The sequence below is a fragment of the Rhipicephalus microplus genome, chromosome X (assembly GCF_043290135.1).
Source record: "Rhipicephalus microplus isolate Deutch F79 chromosome X, USDA_Rmic, whole genome shotgun sequence".
Taxonomy (NCBI): Eukaryota; Metazoa; Arthropoda; class Arachnida; order Ixodida; family Ixodidae; genus Rhipicephalus; species Rhipicephalus microplus.
The window spans coordinates 182,817,730-182,838,221 of NC_134710.1; the positions used below are offsets into that span (position 1 = coordinate 182,817,730).

The following is a 20,492-nucleotide window of genomic DNA, read 5'->3' on the forward strand; positions in this document are numbered from 1 at the left end:
GAAATATGCGGCTCCACAAAGTCTGGAAGCGTGGTTTTTTAGCTTAGTAAGGCGTAGAAAAATGGGCCTTGGTCGATTTATTAGTGGTGTAACGTACCGGTATTTAGTAGGCATCATATAATAGAACGTGTGAAAGAGAAAAATAATTTAGATCAACCATGAAGACAACAAAAGTGACGAAAAATATTTTTCATCGGTAGGATACGCTCAAGCCTTTGAATTTGAAGTAATAAATATAACTGGTGACGAAAATATAGTCCTGTCTAGCCCTTTGAAGAGATCAGTTTGGTGGGGGTCTCAAATAGAAGACGTGTGTACTCGTATTTCGTTCATACGTATGATCAGGGGACAGTTAGTTATCATTTTCTCAAATTGAGGTTTTATTAACTTAAGTGGTTTGTTAGCTGATGCAGTGGCGTTAGCATTACGTGCGTAGCAAGTGTGACCGCAACAAATGAAGTCATGCACTTATAAGACTCTTATGTCAATGGTATACGATGATTCAAGGAGGTGATGCCAACAAGTAACACAAGTGGGTACATTTTTCAGGTTGTCAGGCAGAAAGGAGGTGATATCTGCACGTACGGCGACGCTGGTGCAGCACTAACAGATCATGAAAATTTTGTAGACTACACCAACAGTTCTTAGATTTATACTCCGTGTTTCTTGGGCCTATTTTTGAGTATGCTGTTTAGGTGATTCAACTAGCACGAAAAACTCTTATGCTGGGCCACTAGACTGGTACTGCATCGAGTGTTGCACAATGAAAGTCGAGTACATTTGCGAAAGCGTTTACTTTAGAGACTTTGTATGCTCAACCATTTTATTTTATTGTTCAGGGGTAAGACAGATGCGGAGAACTGTGCAAGCTTTTCTCTGACATTTTTATGTATTCGTAAGTAAATTCCTATTTGTGACTATGAGGGCAGCAACGCATCACACTGAAAATGCGGTTTCAAGAGGTCTCAATCTTATGAGATATGAAATTCGAGAATGTGTTAGCAAAAGCAGTTGAACTTACGATAACCTGTGTGAAGGCGACGCTTCACGATGGGCTGAGATGTCGCTAGTGTCTTATAGAGAATGCCACAATTTGTTAGCAATGGAGATAACCAATTATTTCGTGTTTTTTCGCCTCTCTATGCTGCAGGTCGTGAAAATGCTGTTCGTGGTGGTGGCGGTGTTTGCAACTCTGTGGCTGCCATACCGGGTGCTCTTGGTTTACAACTCGTTCGCTGAAAAGCGTTACATGGAGCTTTGGTACCTCATGTTCTGCAAGACCATGATATTCATAAACAGCGCCATCAACCCAATCCTGTACAACGCCATGTCCATCAAGTTTCGGCGTGCTTTCAAGCGTATGCTGAGCTGCGGCGCTGCCCGCGGCTCTCGAGACAGCCGTGGTGGCACTGAGCGCACCGTGGCCGGAACCTACTCGAGCGTCGTGGGAGGCGGCTCGGTGCGCCTCAACCGCAGCAATTTCGTCGCACCACCTGGCAAAGGCAGCACGAGCAAGAACACGCTGGTGGATACAACTCACCAGCTTGTATAAAAGGCGATGGCAGTAGCGATTGCATCAGCTTCTCAGACGCATATAACACCACCACTGGCCGGTAATTTCCTCAGAGGCCTGGCCCAACTATGTGAGCTGCAATTTTATTGCAGGCCTCATGAGTCCCACTTCAGCAAAAACTGTTGATTTGAGTCAGGACAGTGACGATATATTGATTGCCTGTCCAGGTATATCAAGAGAAAAATATCTAGTTGACACGGAAAATAAAAAAAAATCGCTCATAATTTCTGTTGCACGAGTGGCACGTGTGCTTGTGTGTGCGCGAACGTCTGGCTGCCATACCAGCACTATAACAAGATATTGTTTCAGCTTCAAAAAGTGCTTGACAATGGACCTAAAACTTCCATTTCAATGTGAAGGAAGAGGAAGCTTTCCTTTATTACTTTGCAGTGCGTTGTTTCTCGGAGACTAGGAAGAATAGTCACGTATCATGGGAAGTTATTTTGAGATAAACGTTGTGAAGCGCGCCCAAAGAACGGCGAATCACGTTTGCGATCTTTCAGCTATGTATTTTACAGCATTCATCACTTTTCTTTGCGCTACTAAACGCTTCCTGTACACAATAAGCATCTTCAGCTGCCAAGAATGGTGATGAAGCATTGTTTCAGGAAAATCACGTGTCTTGAAAAAACCAGGTGAAAAGAGAGACAGCCAGAAGGAGAAAATGCGAGGAAGGTAACATACTGTGACATGCTTGGCTGTAACTTAATCATGCGGTAGTATAGTGTAAAAAATTTTCATGTAGTTCTCATAACAATCACCAGATGACATCTCTGGCACAACCTCTTATACAGACTAGTGTTCGCTCTAGAAAATATCTGAACATTTCTCTGGAGAGGATAGCCGAAAGGCCCCGCTTGGTGTGCATGTGCTACTGCGTCTTTGAAATGCCCCTACCAAGTCACCCTTTCGAGTTGCAAATCGGCGGTGTAGACGCCACCAGTGGCTCAGGCTCTACAGGTGATGACATTGCTCAGACTTTTTCTGCAAAACCTGGTGTCGTGCCCAGAACTCTTTATTGGTTGTGTAGAATTGTGGCTGCGTTTATGTCGCTAGTAGCCACTTCTGCTCACGCATGTTTTGCTTTTTAATGTGCCGAGGGTATATAGTGCCGAATATTAATAACGTGGCTTTGCATGCAGTGCATGACAACTACTTGTGCGCGCACTGCTCTAGAGGCAGAAAGTTACTAACAGAACAGTTTGTTGTTCAGAATACGTCATCTGCTTCTCCGACGTACCGTGCACATGGTTGTCTATTTACTCTAAGCATTGTATGTCTCATCAACTATTTTGAAAACAGTTGTACAGCAGCGAGTTACGTTTATTGACTGAAAAGTTACTTACACTGACAGCCACAGAAGAAAAAGTTGCATTCAAGAACCAAAAAATAAAAAAACTCATCGATGGTGATACTTTAAGTCACATGTTGTTGTGCGGCTATTACCATTTTATTGAACCCTGTAGCTTTAATTGCACTGAATGATACTGCTTGAGGTGAAAAAATGTACTTATCTGGTAATAATCTCAGAAAAGGACGTATGTACTTTCTTATGTAGCTTGCTCCAATAGCACCAAACTAGAGTGTAATCTACATGAAGTTCTTCACCGTTATGAACGACAGGGTAAGCAAGAATCTCAAAACTTAACTTTGACTGTAGCGCTCTTGAATGTACTAACATATTTTCTTGCTATTTCAAGCTTTAGGTATTTCTGTATTTCCAGTTTATACAGGATGCTCGATGGAATGTATAAGTACACTGGATGTGTTGAAATGATGTTTACTATAAAGTATTGCGTGGACTTGTGAGCGGCGACGTGTTTTTCAATGTTAGTTCCGTGTGACAGACTTCCATACTATTGTTGAACACATCTGCCGACTCGTCATGTGCCCCTTGACATTGCGGCAAAACAGCGCAGGAGACGACTGGATCAAAAAACAAGGCACTGCACTAATTATCAACTGTGCTTTAACTTGCGGTCATAAATAAAAAGAGATGTGTGCAGTGGCACTCAACGTGAAAGCTGTATAGGAAGAGCGGAGCAGGGATTCGCCTTCCTCTCTGCGACGCATACGCTCACAAACAACAGTATTCTTGGCGTTCAAGACAGGAAAGAAGCCATCTGTGATGCAGTGACACTCTTCCCCATTTCCTTTTAGGCCTAACCCCCCCCCCCCTTCTCATTCTCACCCCGTGCTGTACTGTACTTCAGATGACTATGCATTAAATGGTAAGCTATAAGCTACCTTCTTCTTTTCCCTTCTCTTCCTCACTCTCACTTTCTTTCCCGCCCCCATGCTATACTACACATGGCTGGCTGGCAAGCTAGGAAATAAATATCTGATTTTCTATCCGGCACTGGCCAAGGCTCCTTACCTTTCTTTAATCCTTTTACATGGCTATGCTGTTTTATCTTTCACTGTCCTCTTCTTCCTGCTCCTTAATCTTACATCACTACTCACCCTCAGTTGCCTTTATCAATCCTTGCTACACCATACCATACCTGGCTATGCTCTTCGTGGTTTTCCCTGCGTGACGCCAAGCAACATCGTGAGATGACAGGAGGGAGCAGATGTCAGTAGATAACATAAGACGACAGCCCGGGCTGCTAAAGATGGCACGTAAAACGAATTTAGATTGGACGCATTGCCATGACTGTTTCACAACCCGTTGTCGGTGTTGTTTCGCCGCAATCAACGTAAATGAACTATCCCCGCTCGCAATCCTACGAATTCTTGATGTTGTCCCCACGAAGAGTTCATGTTGTAGGTGATGCTTTTACTGTTGCCATTACTGAAGGTGTTATAGATATGGGTAACAACAAATGAACAAAAGTGTTTTGAAGTGCTCACTAACAGTTTTTGCCATGTATTTACGTCCTTCATATAGGCGCTTAGTAATACCTTCCTGTCTAGAAGCGCACTATATAGACACACACACACACAACACACAGTACATATATATATATATATATATATATATATATATATATATATATATATACTATCGGGGCAATCAGCAAAATCTGATTTTAAGTAACATTCTGTTTCAAGGTGCACAGAGCCTAATCTCCTTGAAGCATTTTGTGAGCAAATATGCTTCTTCTTGGTGTGAAACATTCCCCGTGCATTTATCATGCGTATCCCATTTCGCAAATGGAAGGTCATACAAGACAGAAGTGATCTTCACTGACTGCCATTTTTTCTATTTTTTCTTAACATACGTGATCTATCATGCAGAATAAGAGGTCCCCCTAAAATTATTAAAAAGGCCAAGGTGCGATATGCCTCCATGAGTCGAGCTCGGAAAACAAAGGTATCTTCTTTTTTTTAAGCGTAGAATTCTCAAATGAAACTGCTCCGCACACATAGTGATTGATATTTTAGAGGTTCTGCATATTTATCGCCAATCAACTACGGTCATTCATAAACAAATAAATGGACCAACAAAGCTTGCAATGAAGCCTGATCAATCAATCCACCTACCATAAATGCGAACGGGGAAATGTTTTGTTCAGTGTTTCAGACCACCATGCTACATAACGCAAGTTATCCCTGCTTTTTTTTTCCTGCCATGTGTCGTGTTGTAGTGAATTGTGTTTCCCTGAATTAATGCGCCTGCTACATCTGCTCACTTTTTAAGCAAAATAGCTTTTTCTTAAAATATTTCACTTTGATTGGAATTCCAGGGAAAACTCCCGTACAATTGTGGCACCTCGGGCGAGCGCAAAAACTTTTTTCAGATTCACAAGAACCGGCTCATCGGTTAACCGCATAATATGCGCGTCGCAACGTAGATATTACGTCTCAATACTCGCGTGTGAGTTAGTAGAGCGTGGTTTTAAACCTACAATTCAACACTCCCGACGTAGCACTCATACAGGAAAATTTGAATACATGGAGTAATATAAATATATATATATATATATATAAATATATATATATATATATATATATATATATATATATATATATATATATATATATATATATATATATTCATGAAGAACTTTGTGCATTATGAAGTATATGAACTTACATTCATTCTCTCACAAGGCCAGTACATTCGTTAGTGTTTGTAAATTAAATTTACTTGCGAAGTTTTAGGGGACTAAAGACCCCCAAAATCGCAGCTGTTTTAGAATCAGTATAGATAAAACAGACCTCCAGTTGATTAGAAATTTATATTCCAGCTCTATAAACGCTAGAGATCATCAGAATTTACATCGACTGAAGGCACAAGAACACGAGACAACATTGTGCAGTCGTGTGTATATTTTTGGGCATTTGCTTTTGGCTGAAAGGAGATATCTAAGTTTGAGCATGTACTACAACCTTTATATTAGGAAGAGCTAGTATATTTCAGTAATTTTATTAAGGTGCTCGGATATTATAGCGCCAGTATTTATTGTTATATGTGCCTATATTTGTTCTATGTGAACTAAGGTGTTTTTGCAATGTTTTTCTGGATTCTGGCCAATACAGAGAGAAACGCTTACTTTGCAGCAATATGGTGACATGATGCGGGGAAGTGTGGATTCAAGAATGCGTGAAAGGTGTTCAACGTGCTAACACTACTCAGAAAAAAAATGGCCGGAAGAAAAAGGGGTGGGAGTCATTGTGAGTTGGCTGCAAAGAAAGGATAGGTATACTACCGATTTCTCAATGTAACTTTGGTCCACCTCGCATGCTCCCTTGTCATCTAACTGTTACCTCTTGCTGTTTGCTGTGTCATCTGCGCATGCTAAATGTCAATAAAAGGTGTTGTCTGCAACGTTTTCTGTGATAATTGGAAAGTCATTACAGTATCATAGTGTCTGACTAACACAGAACTGAAACAAACTCGTCACACAATCATACACCGAGTCGCAGTTGCGTGGCTTTCGAACAGTCAAATCTTGAGTGAGTTAAGGCCACGTGAGTCCACTGTCTGAATATAAATGGTACCGTATAAGAGCATAACAGCTTGTGAAAGAAGCTGACTTTTTGGGAAACTTTATTTTTGATGTTACAGCTTTATGCGTATTTAAATTATTCATTTATACTTCTTCGTAATATACTTTTTATAGCCAGCGTGCACGGCTAGAAAATACTATGAGGTAAAGAAAACAATCAGCGCTCTCAGCTCAGCGTTTCTGTTTCACAGCGGCGTCTCGGGCACACATTTCCGGGTGTTATTGAGAGGCGCCCAACCAGTGAATGGTCGATAGTGAGGCGCGAGTGAACAGGAAAGTGAAGCGCAGGGAAGATAGAGAGCAAAAGCTGCGAGAAGGAGTGGTGAAGCACTGCACCTACTCTCTCCAAGGTCTCTCGTACCACATTCTCTAGTTGTTAGGAGCGAGGATAAGCGCCCGCGCCCGCAGCTACTGCCATAGAAGAGGTAGTGAGAGCGGAGAGAGACCACCTGCCGGCACGCGGACACCACTGCAGATGCCGCGGACAACGCCTGATGCTTGACATAGCCTGAATAAGAAATGCATTAGCATTTAAAATTGTAATTACATTTCACTCAATAAATCCGGCTGACGGACACGCGGAGGCATAAGGTCGCGACTGCCAGAAGAGGTCAACAGAGCGGCTCGGCCTTCCCGTACCTTTACACGGAGCCCGTATGTACATTGCAGTATCACGTTACAGTGAAAGCGTCCGATTGCTCTGCTTGAAATTATTCGCAGAGTCTGCAAAACAATGTTTCAGTCAACGAGCCTTGGGTTCTCATGCTTTCCCAAGGGTGACATAAAACCTTTCAATGTGCGCAGCCTCTGCCGAAAATTCGCTTTGAAAAGGTCAGTTCTCATCTATCTCAATTTACGCATATTTGCCCATATACGTACACCCGGATACTATTTATGAAAATTCGGCAGCTATATAAGGGCGGCAAATACAGCATTAAGGGGCTCAACAGAATCAACAATGCCTAAGGGGATAGCACACATTCGCTTGCGCGTTACCTGTTATAATAGAGTGAAGCATCACTTATATTATAAAATAAATGCATACAAAGAGATGCTAAACAGTGTAGAGACACTTGATACTCCTTTGTTCAGCAAGCATTTTAAACAAAGACACGGTGGGAAGAACAAAGGATTAGAACACTCAAGAGTTCCTTCAAGCACGTTGTTGGTTTTGAAACAAGATATGTGCGTGGTACTGTGCTATTTTGTTTATAGTGAATGTTCTATTGTTGACTTATTTGTTCATAAAGACTATTTTCGTCACAAAATTAGCAACGTCTCTTTCCCCTCAACGGCTAGTTCCTCGAACAAAAACACTAATGGGTAAAAAGCTCAGGACCACTTGATGCACCCAAGGAATAGCGTTAAAATAGCTCACGCATTATAGAAAAAAAGGACGAGGCCCAGTATCGAACATAACCATACTTTGTACATATAACATGCACTCTTATTGAGTGCGATCACAGCAAAGCCCCCAGAAGCGAGGCAATACTACGAGTTTCTAGGGTTGATAATTTGCAGAGAACGGGTATCATTAGGAAAACTTTCAATAGTATGCGTGTTCAAAACAAATTCAATGCCAAGAAATATTACCAGGTGCAGTTCTACTTGCTAGTGATATGCCATTAGAAAATGCTTTTTTTCAGAGCCCTCATCCGTAAAACCTCCAAGAGAACATAGTTATTGACCAGCTTTTAGCCACTGCTCTTACACACAGTAGGCCCAAAACCAGTTAGAAAAATAATGGGTGCCACCTTGTGGTCAATTGTTACTCTACCCAATATGACGTCAGTTTCACGTCATATGGCTGCTGGTGCAGTTCTACCTAGCTGAGATTTGAAAAGAGGCTGTTTGTCAGAGCTGTCTTATTTCAAGGTCTAATCTGAACAGCAGGGACAACTGTGGCGGGACAGTAAGGCTTTGTACCTTCCGATTTAGCCGTTTCGTCTACCGAAGCATCACCAAGAATACCTATGTGGTTTGGCACCAAGGATATTGTGGCTTGCTGGTTGCACGTTTGATTGATTGATATGTGGGGTTTTACGTCCCAGAACCACCATATGATTATGAGAGACGCCGTAGTGGAGGGCTCCGGAAATTTCCACCAACTGGGGTTCTTTAACGTGCATCGAAATCTGAGCAAACGGGCCTACAACATTTCCGCCTCCATCGAAAATGCAGCCGCCGCAGCCGGGATTCGAACCCGCGACCTGCGGGTCAGCAGCCGAGTACCTCAGCCACTACACCACCGCGGCGGGGCTTGATGGTTGCACGTGTGCGATCTTCAAAATGAGTTAAATTTGTGTAATAGAGGGTTTCTGTGTTTGATCAATGACATTAACATTCTTACAATGTTTGAGGGTTTGTAAGCTTCCCCGCCTTCTAGAGCAGACTTTTCAAAACATTCTCTACAGCGGTAATTACTGAATAGGGTTTTTCCGTGAAAATACTTGCGTGTGGATGAAATACATGAGATCCTCAAAATGAAAGCTGCAAAGTTCACTAGCATGTGGCCCTGACTCATTCATGTAAGTTTTCGGGCAGAAGTGGTAAGCTTGATGTCTGCAGCATGGTTGGTGAATTCCGCATATGATCTGTCAGGTTCCAATAAGTATCTGCCACTGCCAAGATGGTGGTGGCGTTTTGAAAGCCACTAGCTGATAATAGAAAAGTGGTAGACCCATTTTCTGGCATGAGTTTCTTACACAAAATGAAATTTGTTGTTCTAATCGAGGTGAGTTTGAGCAAAGTAGCACTTGAGGTAACGTTAATGGTTGAGTAGCAAGGATGCGCGCAATTCAAATTTACTTTGGGAAAACATGAAGATGGCGTACGTCTGCAAGTGCTAAGACCAATTATAAATAGTAATCTTTTTACGGCACTTGCATTTCAGGTATTTAATGTGGGGAATTATTATCAGCTTCGAAGTTATATTTGCTGTTTACCGGCACAAGCTGCCTATATGATTCGATACCAATAACTGGGACAAGGTCCCTTCTTTCTGAGAGTAGGATGCAATTGCTTTTAAGCGTGTTGAGAATAAACCCATTTTCTGTAACCAATTTTGATGCAGTGTTCAGATGAATCTGTGCTTGTCTTTCTCGCGGAGTTGTACGATTTGTACCTACTTGAAGATCGTCAACATTTGCAGAAGAAAACATGGTATTTAAAATTGAAAGCGCAGCAAGATTATTTCAGCCACAAAAAAGTACAGCTAAGCGGGTACACCACATTGTGGCACCCCTATCTTTCACATTAAACTCACTCCCTATGAACTGCGTTGAAATAAAATTTTCTAATCCCCGTCATGAAACAATTTAATGATTACAAATAATGACAACATTAATACCCGACATTTTAAACGAATACCCAAGGGTAATACACCTACTGCAAAACATTATCTCCTAAACTCAATTCAAGAAGCAGGTAAATAATTCATTGTGTTCTTGGTTTTAAGGTGCAATGCTCAATTATGTTTCGAATTGTTGTCAAATGCTGTGATATATATGTCGTAGAATCTTTTTCAACAAATACTGTCGAAATTGTACTACTCTCTTGTTGTCTTTTGTCTTCCACTTGTGTTTTTCTCCCAAAGCTACAAGAGCGGATTTTTTATTTATTCTATTGTACCATACCAGTGCTGTTGCGGTTATGTTAAATTGTGAATGACATGACTCACTGTGGCAACTGCTGTCTCAGTGACGTAGCCTATTCAGGCACCTTTCAGGCCTGTTGCGGCGTCTTTCAAGACAATGGTGAATTGTTTTGAATAAAGTCTGGATGAAATAAGCCTGAATAAATAGTTAAATGGTTTGTATAGAACACTCCGAATACGCACGTGGAATATTCCTTCGTATGGGTAGGACTTCATGACCTTCAGCATGTTGCCTAGGATAATAATGTGAGACCGATCTCTAAAGATGCCCTAACAATATATACAGTCATATGCTTTTTTCCTTGTGCAGCGATATGGAAAGAGTATTGTTTGTAAATGGAAGCGTCACGGACGTATGCTTCAATGCGTACATGTTCAATAGTAGACCAACCCTCTGTGAAGTCGCACTAATAGGGGTCATTCATTTCCTACAAAATGCAGAAGCCTTCTGTCTATTATTTCCTCAAACACTTTACACAAGCAGCGTATAACTGGATGGTAGCTTGGAACTGAAGAGAAGTCCTTGCTTTCTTTTAGAATGGGGACAACAAAGCCTCTCTTCACGGGAACTGGAGGTATCCCGTGGCCGAAATATTGTTGTACAAAGCAAGTGAATTGATTTTTTGTGTCACCATGAAGGTGCTTGAAAATACCGTGCCTAACGTTGTCGGGTCTGGGTGCTGTGGCGTGGCGTGGCATGAACTCAAGGCTACCATAGGCTCAGCAATCTTAAAAGTAGACTTTAAAGTGTACATATTTGGCAGAAATGTGCCTGGGTAAAGTTAGAAGACTGAAGACACTCTCCAGCCAAGCATAGATTTTAGTTCCTAAATTTCAAAACTGGCCCTACTTTTTGAATACAGTTTGGTATCTTCTCAGAGGGTGATGGCCAGGGCGGCTTTGAAGCTTGCGGTATTTAGCAATTGTCTTTATCTTGTATAGTTCATTTGTGTTACAGTTAGGCTGAAGTGCCTTGCGTTTTACCAATTCGTAGCATTTCAAGAAATAATTATGCTGATAATATCTCCGGTTTTACGTTCCCAAACTACGATGTGATTATGAGACAAGCTGTAGAGAAAGGGTTTGAAAATTTTTAACGTCAGGTATTTTTTAACGAGCACTGACATCGCACAGTATACCGGCATCTACCATTTCGCCTTCATCAAAATATCGTTGGCGGAGCCGGGGTAGTACCGCGCATTGTACTGTGCAAAGTACATTTACATTTGTTTGCACCCCAGAGCAAAACTATGCACTCTAGACACACCTTGTGCTTTACCGGGTTATTTTATTTTTGCCGAAGTACCAGCTATTTGTTTTTTCAACACATGATTTGTGAAACTAAAGTTTGTATTGATTTGCAGCAACCCCTGGCCTCCGAAATTTCAATAGCCAAGATCAAAATATTCTCTTGGGTATTTTTTATTTCCGAAAATCTAAATTGTAAATTATGCTGGGCCTCAATGAATTAAGATGCGTTTTTGCACGTGCCCACAATTGCACATGCAAAGAAATAAACAAGAACAGACCACTTTGGCCAGGCAGACAGATCCAGAAGCTTGGTTGGAGAAGACGCGTTGGCTTGGTTGGACGTTAATGTTCCGGAAGCCAACATAGTCGGCGTTACCTCGTCAGCCATCAATGCCCGAAATTCTTCGCAGATGACACGTATGCTGCCCCGTTGCCCAGTAGACGCAGGACTTGTGACAACGCACCGAGCCCTCCTCGTCTACAACCAGCACTTCTGGTTCTACCTTTGAGTGCAGCCTCAAATGCGGGAGTGAGAGAGTTGTGTGAACTTTCGGAAGACGCTTTACGTGTTTTTGTGCTTGGTGTGCTTTTGTATTTGTATAGATTGTGCATTTTTGCTTGAATAAATGTTTGAGTGGCATGCTAGTTCCATTCTTTTGCTTACTGCCTGAACAGGAGTTGTTGACTCCATACGGTAAGCCTGCTCCCCGAATTTAACTTGTAGCAATGGCGTTCTTGATGGAGACTTTCTCACTTGTCTATTAAAATCAAAAGGTCGTATCAGTGCAGTCATAGAAAATAGCTGATGACTGTATGGAAGAATATTATTGTACAGCAAAGCATGCGAAAAGGTCCGTGAAAAACAAAGAATGTTTGTGGGACCACAGGACCAGCATTCCAGTTCGAATGCAAAGTATTTCTTGTACGACGCGACAAGCTGGAAGCACTTATTAGCCCCGAGAAGGTGGAGTGGTGCCACATGGTTGGAGGCCTCGGTGACGTCACGGCAAGGACTCTTCAACGCCCGCCGTTGCGCATCCACATGGCATGCGCTCAATTCTTACGCTGTATTATTGTTTCCAGTCGGTTTTTGCTTGTCTCAACCTACAGAGAAATGAAGATAATGGTTTCGATAGTGTTTTGGCATCGGCAGTGTAAAAAAAAAAGTTTGCGTCTGCTTCTTCTAACAGAGCCCACGCTGCGCGGTTACATAAAAACTTTAAGCAGGTTTTTGTCACGCTGCCCTGGCAGCCAATTGAGGTAGACAGAAGGAACATGTTCCTGCTTGGATACGTACAGTAAAATTATTGCCACAAAAACATATATTTTTCGACCTAGAAGACACCATAGCTGCATCTTTAAGGTATGTTGTTCACGGCTGATTTTGCATGGTTGCAGCACTACGTTATGTTGTTCACGGCAGATTTAGCATCTACGTGTCATTAGGTTGTGTTGCTTGTGTTGCTTACTAGGGTTATTTGTATAGGACGCATTAGCGTATCTATCGACAGCGTTTATGCCGGTATGCGAAGCACCACGCACACGTCCGTATCAATTCCCACAAAAAAATTTCAGGTGGGCTCAATCTGGAGTACCACCGCAGCTGTTGTGTTAGTGTTTCTTGCCTACCTGCTATATATCGTATACTCTTTTGTTTCATAGTTTTCTCGCAATAATTTTTGTGCATCGATTCGCCGACATTATTTAGGTTCTGTGTAGTTGAGGCTAAGTGCGGAAACTACTATTTTTGTCAGATTGTGTCGTAATGCAGCATCGTAGCTTTTGTACGCTCGTAAGTATGACTTGTTGTTGAACAACAACAAGTTTTCAAAAGTTTTCAAAAGTATTCAACAAAAGTTGAATACTTTTGAGCATCAACTTGAAGGTGCACTTCACGTGCGAGGCCAATGAATGAGGTGCAAAGTGTTTAAATATGGCGCGGACCACGTCACTAGCTGAGTGCGTCATCGAAAAATTTCATTGAGACCATGGAGTTTGTTTTGCAAACATGAACATCTGCAGTGCTCGCACCTGAAGTTAAAATTACCCTTCAAAACAGGGCATCATATCGAACCAGCATTTTATGCAAATTAGGATTTATGGCTGCATAATCTTTAGTGACTGTTGAGAGAAAGTAGGTGCATAAAATGCGACGTCTCAGCATTTTCGAAATGGTTTTGTAGACCGCCGTATTATTTTCTTTACTTTCCGAACATGTTAAGTGATCGTTAAGGACAAATTCAGAATACTTTCTAAGTATTCTACTTGAGAAAGTGCCATTTTGCCAAATCACGTAGATTTTTCGCAGAGGCAAACGTAATTTTCATGGAAGACGTATCTGCAAAGCAGTTGGTGAATTGAAAACGTCCGATTATAATTTAGGATACCTCAGCGCACATGTTTTATTCCCAGAGTTTGTGCCTAGTTAATTTGAAGTTGGAACCACTTAGCACACTTTCATAGCACCGATTTTTATAGCACCGAGTACGTAGTAAAAATAACAAACGTCTCCTGTTCGGAGCGGATTTGGCCAATTGGAAGTTACATCACCAAAACATGCTACAGCATAGGGACTTTCACTACTTGTGAAACCTTGAAAGCTTTACCCAGTGAAATTGATGAGTACCGCGTATCCCTGAAGAGCGGGTACACAAGGGACACATAAAGGGTGAAAGCGGTGGTGTGGCAGGTGAGTCCCTGCCATGCAGAGTGCCGCGACAGCAGAGATGCCCGTGTTCGTTCTAGGATATAGTACAGTGGCTTCAGCTAAAAATTAAACCTTCCGTTATCGAAATGCAGAAATCGGATGCAGAACTTCACACCTTTAATCCAGTATTTTGTGCAGAAGATATGCAGCAAGCAGCTTGATGTTCATCAGTAGCTCTAGAACTGGAATCCGATATGTAAGGCTATGGAATGCTCTGAACTGCGAACTCCAGAAACGTCACTTCCGAAACGGAAGTATTTCAGCGGAGCCGTGGTGGACCCCGGCATAAAACACTTTTGTAATAAAATACGCCACTAGGTTTTTTCTTTGTTCAGTACAATAGAATAAGCATCCTTATTTTATAACAATAATTAAGTTCACCGATAACAATATTTAAGTTCAACGAACTAATACTAAATTCAACCAATTTCCCACTTCAACAAGTTTTGAAAACCGACGCATCAAAGCAATGCTTATGAGGATTGCGCTCTTCTTGGAACATGACGTATTATTACATAGAGTAATACACTTCAGTCTAAAGCATGAATGCCTAGTCATAATAAGCGCAATAAAAAATTTCATATACTTTTCATGGCCATCATGTAATATCACAAACAGACCACTAGCCCTAAAATATATGAACTCAAACAAGGTTTTAAATGTGGGCTTTCTCTTGTGGAGCTTGCTTTTGATGGATAATGATTTTCGTCTGCTTTACATCACAGGACTAAGTAACGTGGGGCCAACTACGCGAGTTTCACTTTATGTAATCGGGCACGTGATCATACATAAATGCACATTGTTGCAACGCGAACTTCACACAAGAACAGATGAATTCGCTCTTGTAGCACGAAGGCCAATATCATACGTAAGTAATAAATGTTTGATCTTTTCTGCTGAACTATAGTTGTGGGCCACGTTCTTATATGCTAACTTTCCATAAACATGATGGGTGTTAATTTTTAAACAATGCATTTTGGCTTGTATTGGTTTGTATTGCCTGGATTGTATTGCCTGTGTTTGTATTGATGGCTTGTATTGCCTGGGTTGTATTGGCTTGTATTGACACTGGCTTGTATTGCCTGTCAATACAAGCCAGGCAATACTGGCTTGTATTGCCAGTGTTTCAGTGAAGCAATGCCATATATTTCGACTTCACAACGGAGCATTCCCCTTGAACCATTATCGAAAGGGGGGAAAATGTAGGCTTTTGCATTGATTCCAGAAAGACGAGGAAAAGGAAGTGGCCACAGAAGCGTTCAAGAAAGCGCCCAGCAGCAGGACTGGCCTCGCATGGTAGGGTTGCGCTGAAAGTTTTATGTACGCAGACAAAATAAAGGTCAAGAAAAAGAACAGGCCGCGTTGGCCAGACAGTAAAGACAAAAGTTAGGGTGCAGAAGGCATGTTGCCTTGATTGTACGTTGATGTTCTGATGGCGAATGTTGTGGGAGCTACCTCATCAGACGTCCGCGCTCAAAGGCCTTCGCGAACGACACATATGCTCCCACTGCTCCGAGCGGATGCAGAACTTGTGACAGCCCGCTCTTCTAAAGCAAGAGAACCAACACCGCTGCGGGTCCTTAGTCGATTCCCAGGCGCGTGATCGCGTCGTTTGCGTGAACTCTTTGAAGGCGGTTTCATTTTCTTGTGCTTTCTGTGCTTTTAAATTCGTAAAGCTTGTCCATTATAAATGCGAACCATTTTTTGGCGTACTTTAACTATCCATTTGTCCATCTATGTTTCGGTTCCCTCGTGATCACCCCCTTGACTTGGCATTAGGGGGTGATCACGTGGGCGATGATGTGTCACATATGACAGAGTTTATTGAAATGTACTAGCTGCCGTTCATAACAAGTTAGAATTAGTTAAATCTGCAGTAACTGATTGCCATCTTGAGAGTGTGAACAAACGGAAATCTGAGGTTGATCGCTTAAAAAAGCCATATATTTGATGAGCACTAAGTTTAAAGCAGCGAAATGAGAAAACAGCTGCCCTATATCTAACAGCAAGCACCAGAAAGAAAACAATCAAATGCTGCTGCAAAAGATTTGTCATTTGAAGCAATACTCCCGCCTCAACGATTTGGAAATAAGAGGTGTTCCAACAACGCATAGCGGAAGCTGCACAAATATTGCCTTCTCAGTGAAAAACTGGGTTGCTGTAATAAAGTTGAGGGAGTCGACATTGTTCACAGAGTACCAACGCGTGACACAATTAACAGAATTGCTATATCCCACATACAGGGGGATTCGGTAATGTGTGAAGCACGAATGAAGAAGGTTGAATTGGGACTTTATAGTAAGCACAACGGTACAAGGCCGCAATAAATTATGTTATGCATGACTTCCACGTCATTATTATCATATCTGCGCCTGGAGTTTGTGCTCAGTCGTCCACTAACGTCGTTTATTACCAAACTTGGTGTTTGTGAAGCTAGAAAAACAGCCACTAGTGCGCTATGAGCGAAGCTTGCAGTCATGTTTTGCGTGACACGCATGTCACGATAATCAAATTTGTGCGTGCCATTTATCTTCGTCGTCTATTTACGTCACGTAAGACAAAATTTTCTGTATGTGAAGCCAGCGAAGAGATCACGAGTTCATCATGAGCGTGTCATGGAGTCATGTTCTTACAAGACACGCATTTCATGGTTATCAAGTTTGCACCATCAAATACCTCACCACTCATTCACGTCACGTAATACCAACTTTGGTGTATATGAAGCTAGCTGAAAGACCGCGAGCGCATCATGAGCGTGGCATGCAGTCGTGTTCTTACTAGACACGCATGTCTTGATTATCATGTTTGCAAACGTCATTTAACTTCGTCGTCCGTTCGTGTCACGTAATACTGAATTTCGCATATGTGAAGCTAGTGAAATCAATGCGGGCTCATCATCAGCGTGGCATGCAGTCATGCTCTTACAAGACATGCCTTTCATGATTATCATGTAAGCACCAGTGCCATCCAATTGCGTCACGTATTACCGAATTTGGGGCATTTGAAGCTAGCGAAACGACCGCGAGTACATCATGAGTGCAGCAAGTAATCATGTTCTTACATGACACGCATGTCTTGATTTCCACTTGAGGGCCTGTCACACCCATGAAACATGGGCGCCCTAATGTCATTTAGACAAGGGGACATCTTCTGGAAAGGCGTTCGGGCGCAGATACACATGGCAAAGGAGTAACTCCATTCCGGAAAAGATTCTTTTCACTAAAGCAGATATTGCATCTACATTTCGGCCTGGAAAGGCGTACTCTCAAACGTTCACATGAAGTCACTATTACCGCGTTGGCAGCGGCAGTAGAGTCCGTAAGACCATAGCGGCATTTAGAGTGTCTGGTGCCTTGTGTCATCGACGCAAATCCTTTCTGTAAATTGTCCCTTTTGGCGGCAAACGGGGTTTACTTCAAAGTACTTTACTTTTTCCCGTGTGTCACGGGTGTCACTTATCTTCGCCAAGCAGTCAAGTCATAACATTTAAATTTTGCGATAAGTCATGTGAACAAAACCACCGCAGCAGCAGCAAGACCCTGAAATATAAATGATGACATCGATGACATACACGTTATGATTTTCATGTTATGACCGGTCACTTATGCTCATTGTGCAGTTATGTTATGGCATACCCAGTTTGGTATAGATCCTAATATCCAAACGGCCAGGAGAGCTAAAAGTCCGAGAGGGATAGATAGATAGATAGATAGATAGATAGATAGATAGATAGATAGATAGATAGATAGATAGATAGATAGATAGATAGATAGATAGATAGATAGATAGATAGATAGATAGATAGATAGATAGATAGATGCGGTCAAACTCGCCGAACTTCACTAACAAATGCTTCACACTTAAAGACATAACTGTGCGCTTCTGCTCGAGCGACAAGCGCACCGAGTTCCTGAAGAAGGCTCGCAAGTTGCGCCCAAAAAACAGGCTTTGGGTGCAATGAAGAATGGCCCGAGCTACTTGGGCTGACGAGTTTGCTCGGAGCTCGCTCTGCAAACTCGTCAATTGTTAAATATAAGGACAGGTGGTCGCCAGGGGCGTTCGCATCATGGCGGCAACGCGTATGAGATTGATTGATTGATTGATATGTGGGGTTTAACGTCCCAAAACCACCATATGAATATGAGAGACGCCGTAGTGGAGGGCTCCGGAAATTTCGACCACCTGGGGTTCTTTAACGTAACGCGTATGAGATTAGATACGTCATGAGCACGGTGAAATTCAATGCGAGACATCGTAGCCCCATGGTGATATCACTTTTACGTTTGCGTGCGTGTGTCAACAGTCTGCATGATAAAGCTGATAAATTAATTGTGCCGCTCGACGTGAGTACTGCTCCTCGGCAAAAGCAAATGTGACGGGCGTATCCGACCTTCACCGCGGGTGTCTGTGAATCAAACTAATTGACGTGTGAGCTCGCATACTAACTCAATGATTCTGAGAAGGCACGCGTTCAACTCGAGACTGTGATGGTGACGGTGTGACTGTCAAGCGTTTTATGTGGTAAACACTAAGCGACCACATCTTTGCATACAAAATAATTTGGTGAGCTTACACTTTTTGTGCAAAGCTGGAATCATGAAGGAGCTTCTGATAATCTAGCTTCTTGCAGCTTTTTACATTTGTTGTCTACTCATGTGCGTGGTCGGCTTCGAAGTAAAGACCGCATCAGCCCTGTCTTGTTTTATTATACCATTCGGCTGGCGCCTAACGATCATTACTTTGAGCTACCTTGTCTTCATTGATAAGGCTTCAATTAAAAGGCAATTACGTCGGGCGTATTTAGCAAGATAATATAAGTATGGAGCTAGTGAACGTACTCTTGATTAGCAGGTAACTAATTTGTATCTTGTTAGTAAGGGATGATGAACATGGTTTGACTTAGCGTTCTCATTATTATCGTCGCGTTAGCATATATTATGTAGCTCAATAACTGGCATGCTTTAGTTTGACCAGTTCCAGCTTTACATTACTTTATTAGCACGTTCTTAAGATGTGGCGTAATTACCTCAGGCTTACCATGACTTGGTTCAATTAGCTTGGTCGTAGCAGGTCCTGGCCTAACTATCCAAGTATACCGTCCTGTAGAAACAAAACCACAGCATAACCATGGAGTGAATGACGATGAGTGGGGCGAAGCTTCGGAGGCTTATATTGATCAACCATAAACCATTTGTCTGTCTGTCAATCCGTCTATTTGTCTGTCCGTCCGCACCTGCTGAGTGAGTCGTCGAACTAGGCCGTCATGTACCACGAGTTACGAGGAACATACCGACGTTTTTATGAGCTTTGCCCCTACTAGCTAATTAGCCAGCCGAGGGTGCGCGGGCGCTTGCAGGCGATGAAAGCAAAGACGACGTGCTCCGGCCGAGCAGCGCACAAAATGTACAAGCTGACCACGATGATTAACACGTGGCCTCGGGTTTAAATCTGGCCACGATGTTGTAAGACGCTCGGCCGGTACTGATCTCAGAGTCCACCATGCCGACTATTACAAAACAAAGTACAGGCATTAAAAGCTTCAAAACAAATTTAAACACCCCGTGCTTCTAAAAATACCATCACAAAAAGTTTCTGACACATTTATTGCATGGTGAATTTTTGCACTTAGGGGAACGACAAATAATTTGAAAAAAAAATATGTGCCTGGTTTGAAAACTACGCCCTACTTAGTCGGCCGTCCTTGACGCGATGACTGCTTCTATCGTAACCAATGAAACACAGCACGCTGAGGTGTGGATTTGACTTTTTTGCACTGTTGGCTCGCTCTTAAGGGGGTGTCACCAGAGCATGGCAAAATCCGTAATTTTGCGAAACTCGGCCGATTGTGCATATCACCCTTGTTCGGTTTTTCGAGAGCGCAAGAAAAGAGAATGTTTGTTAATGAGCACTTGACGTCTCATAATAACTGGTTGTTTTCTAAAGCATAAAACAAATGCTCTCATGAAACTAATGAAGTGGGCTTTTCTGTGGACTGACAATTGTGTAATTAGGCCAAGGCAAACTCTTGACAGTGTGGTGCACGGAGTGGTCTGTTGCATTGATCTGCAAGTGTTCAACACACAGGCACGAAATTACGCTAAGCTTGGAAAAATAACAAAATATCTTGTTTCCTTCGGGGTGACTTCAATAACGATTCTTCTCAAAACTGTGAATTTTCTTCAATTCTCTTCAAAGCTCGTAGGCTTCCTAAGAATCATGGCGGTATTACAGCTTTACTAGCTTGTTTTTATAATAAGTTCTTAGTTATCTGTTGCTCTGAAACTTGGATGTCACCTGGTCATGGTTACTTGTATGGGTTTTCTGGTTATATGAGCGAATATTTTCCCCGAA

The 20,492-nt window shown here is 42.2% G+C and overlaps 1 protein-coding gene across 1 annotated transcript in view; it reads left to right on the plus strand.

Moving 5' to 3' along the window:
* The window catches only part of LOC119176969 (thyrotropin-releasing hormone receptor), a 482,241-nt gene extending 476,772 nt beyond the window's left edge, over positions 1–5,469 (plus strand). Inside the window, exon 2 of the mRNA XM_075878327.1 lies at positions 1,151–5,469. Within this exon, the coding sequence (XP_075734442.1) occupies positions 1,151–1,552 (402 nt within the window). The 3' untranslated portion in view covers positions 1,553–5,469. The remainder of the gene's footprint in view (positions 1–1,150) is intronic.
* Positions 5,470–20,492: the final 15,023 nt, after the last annotated feature.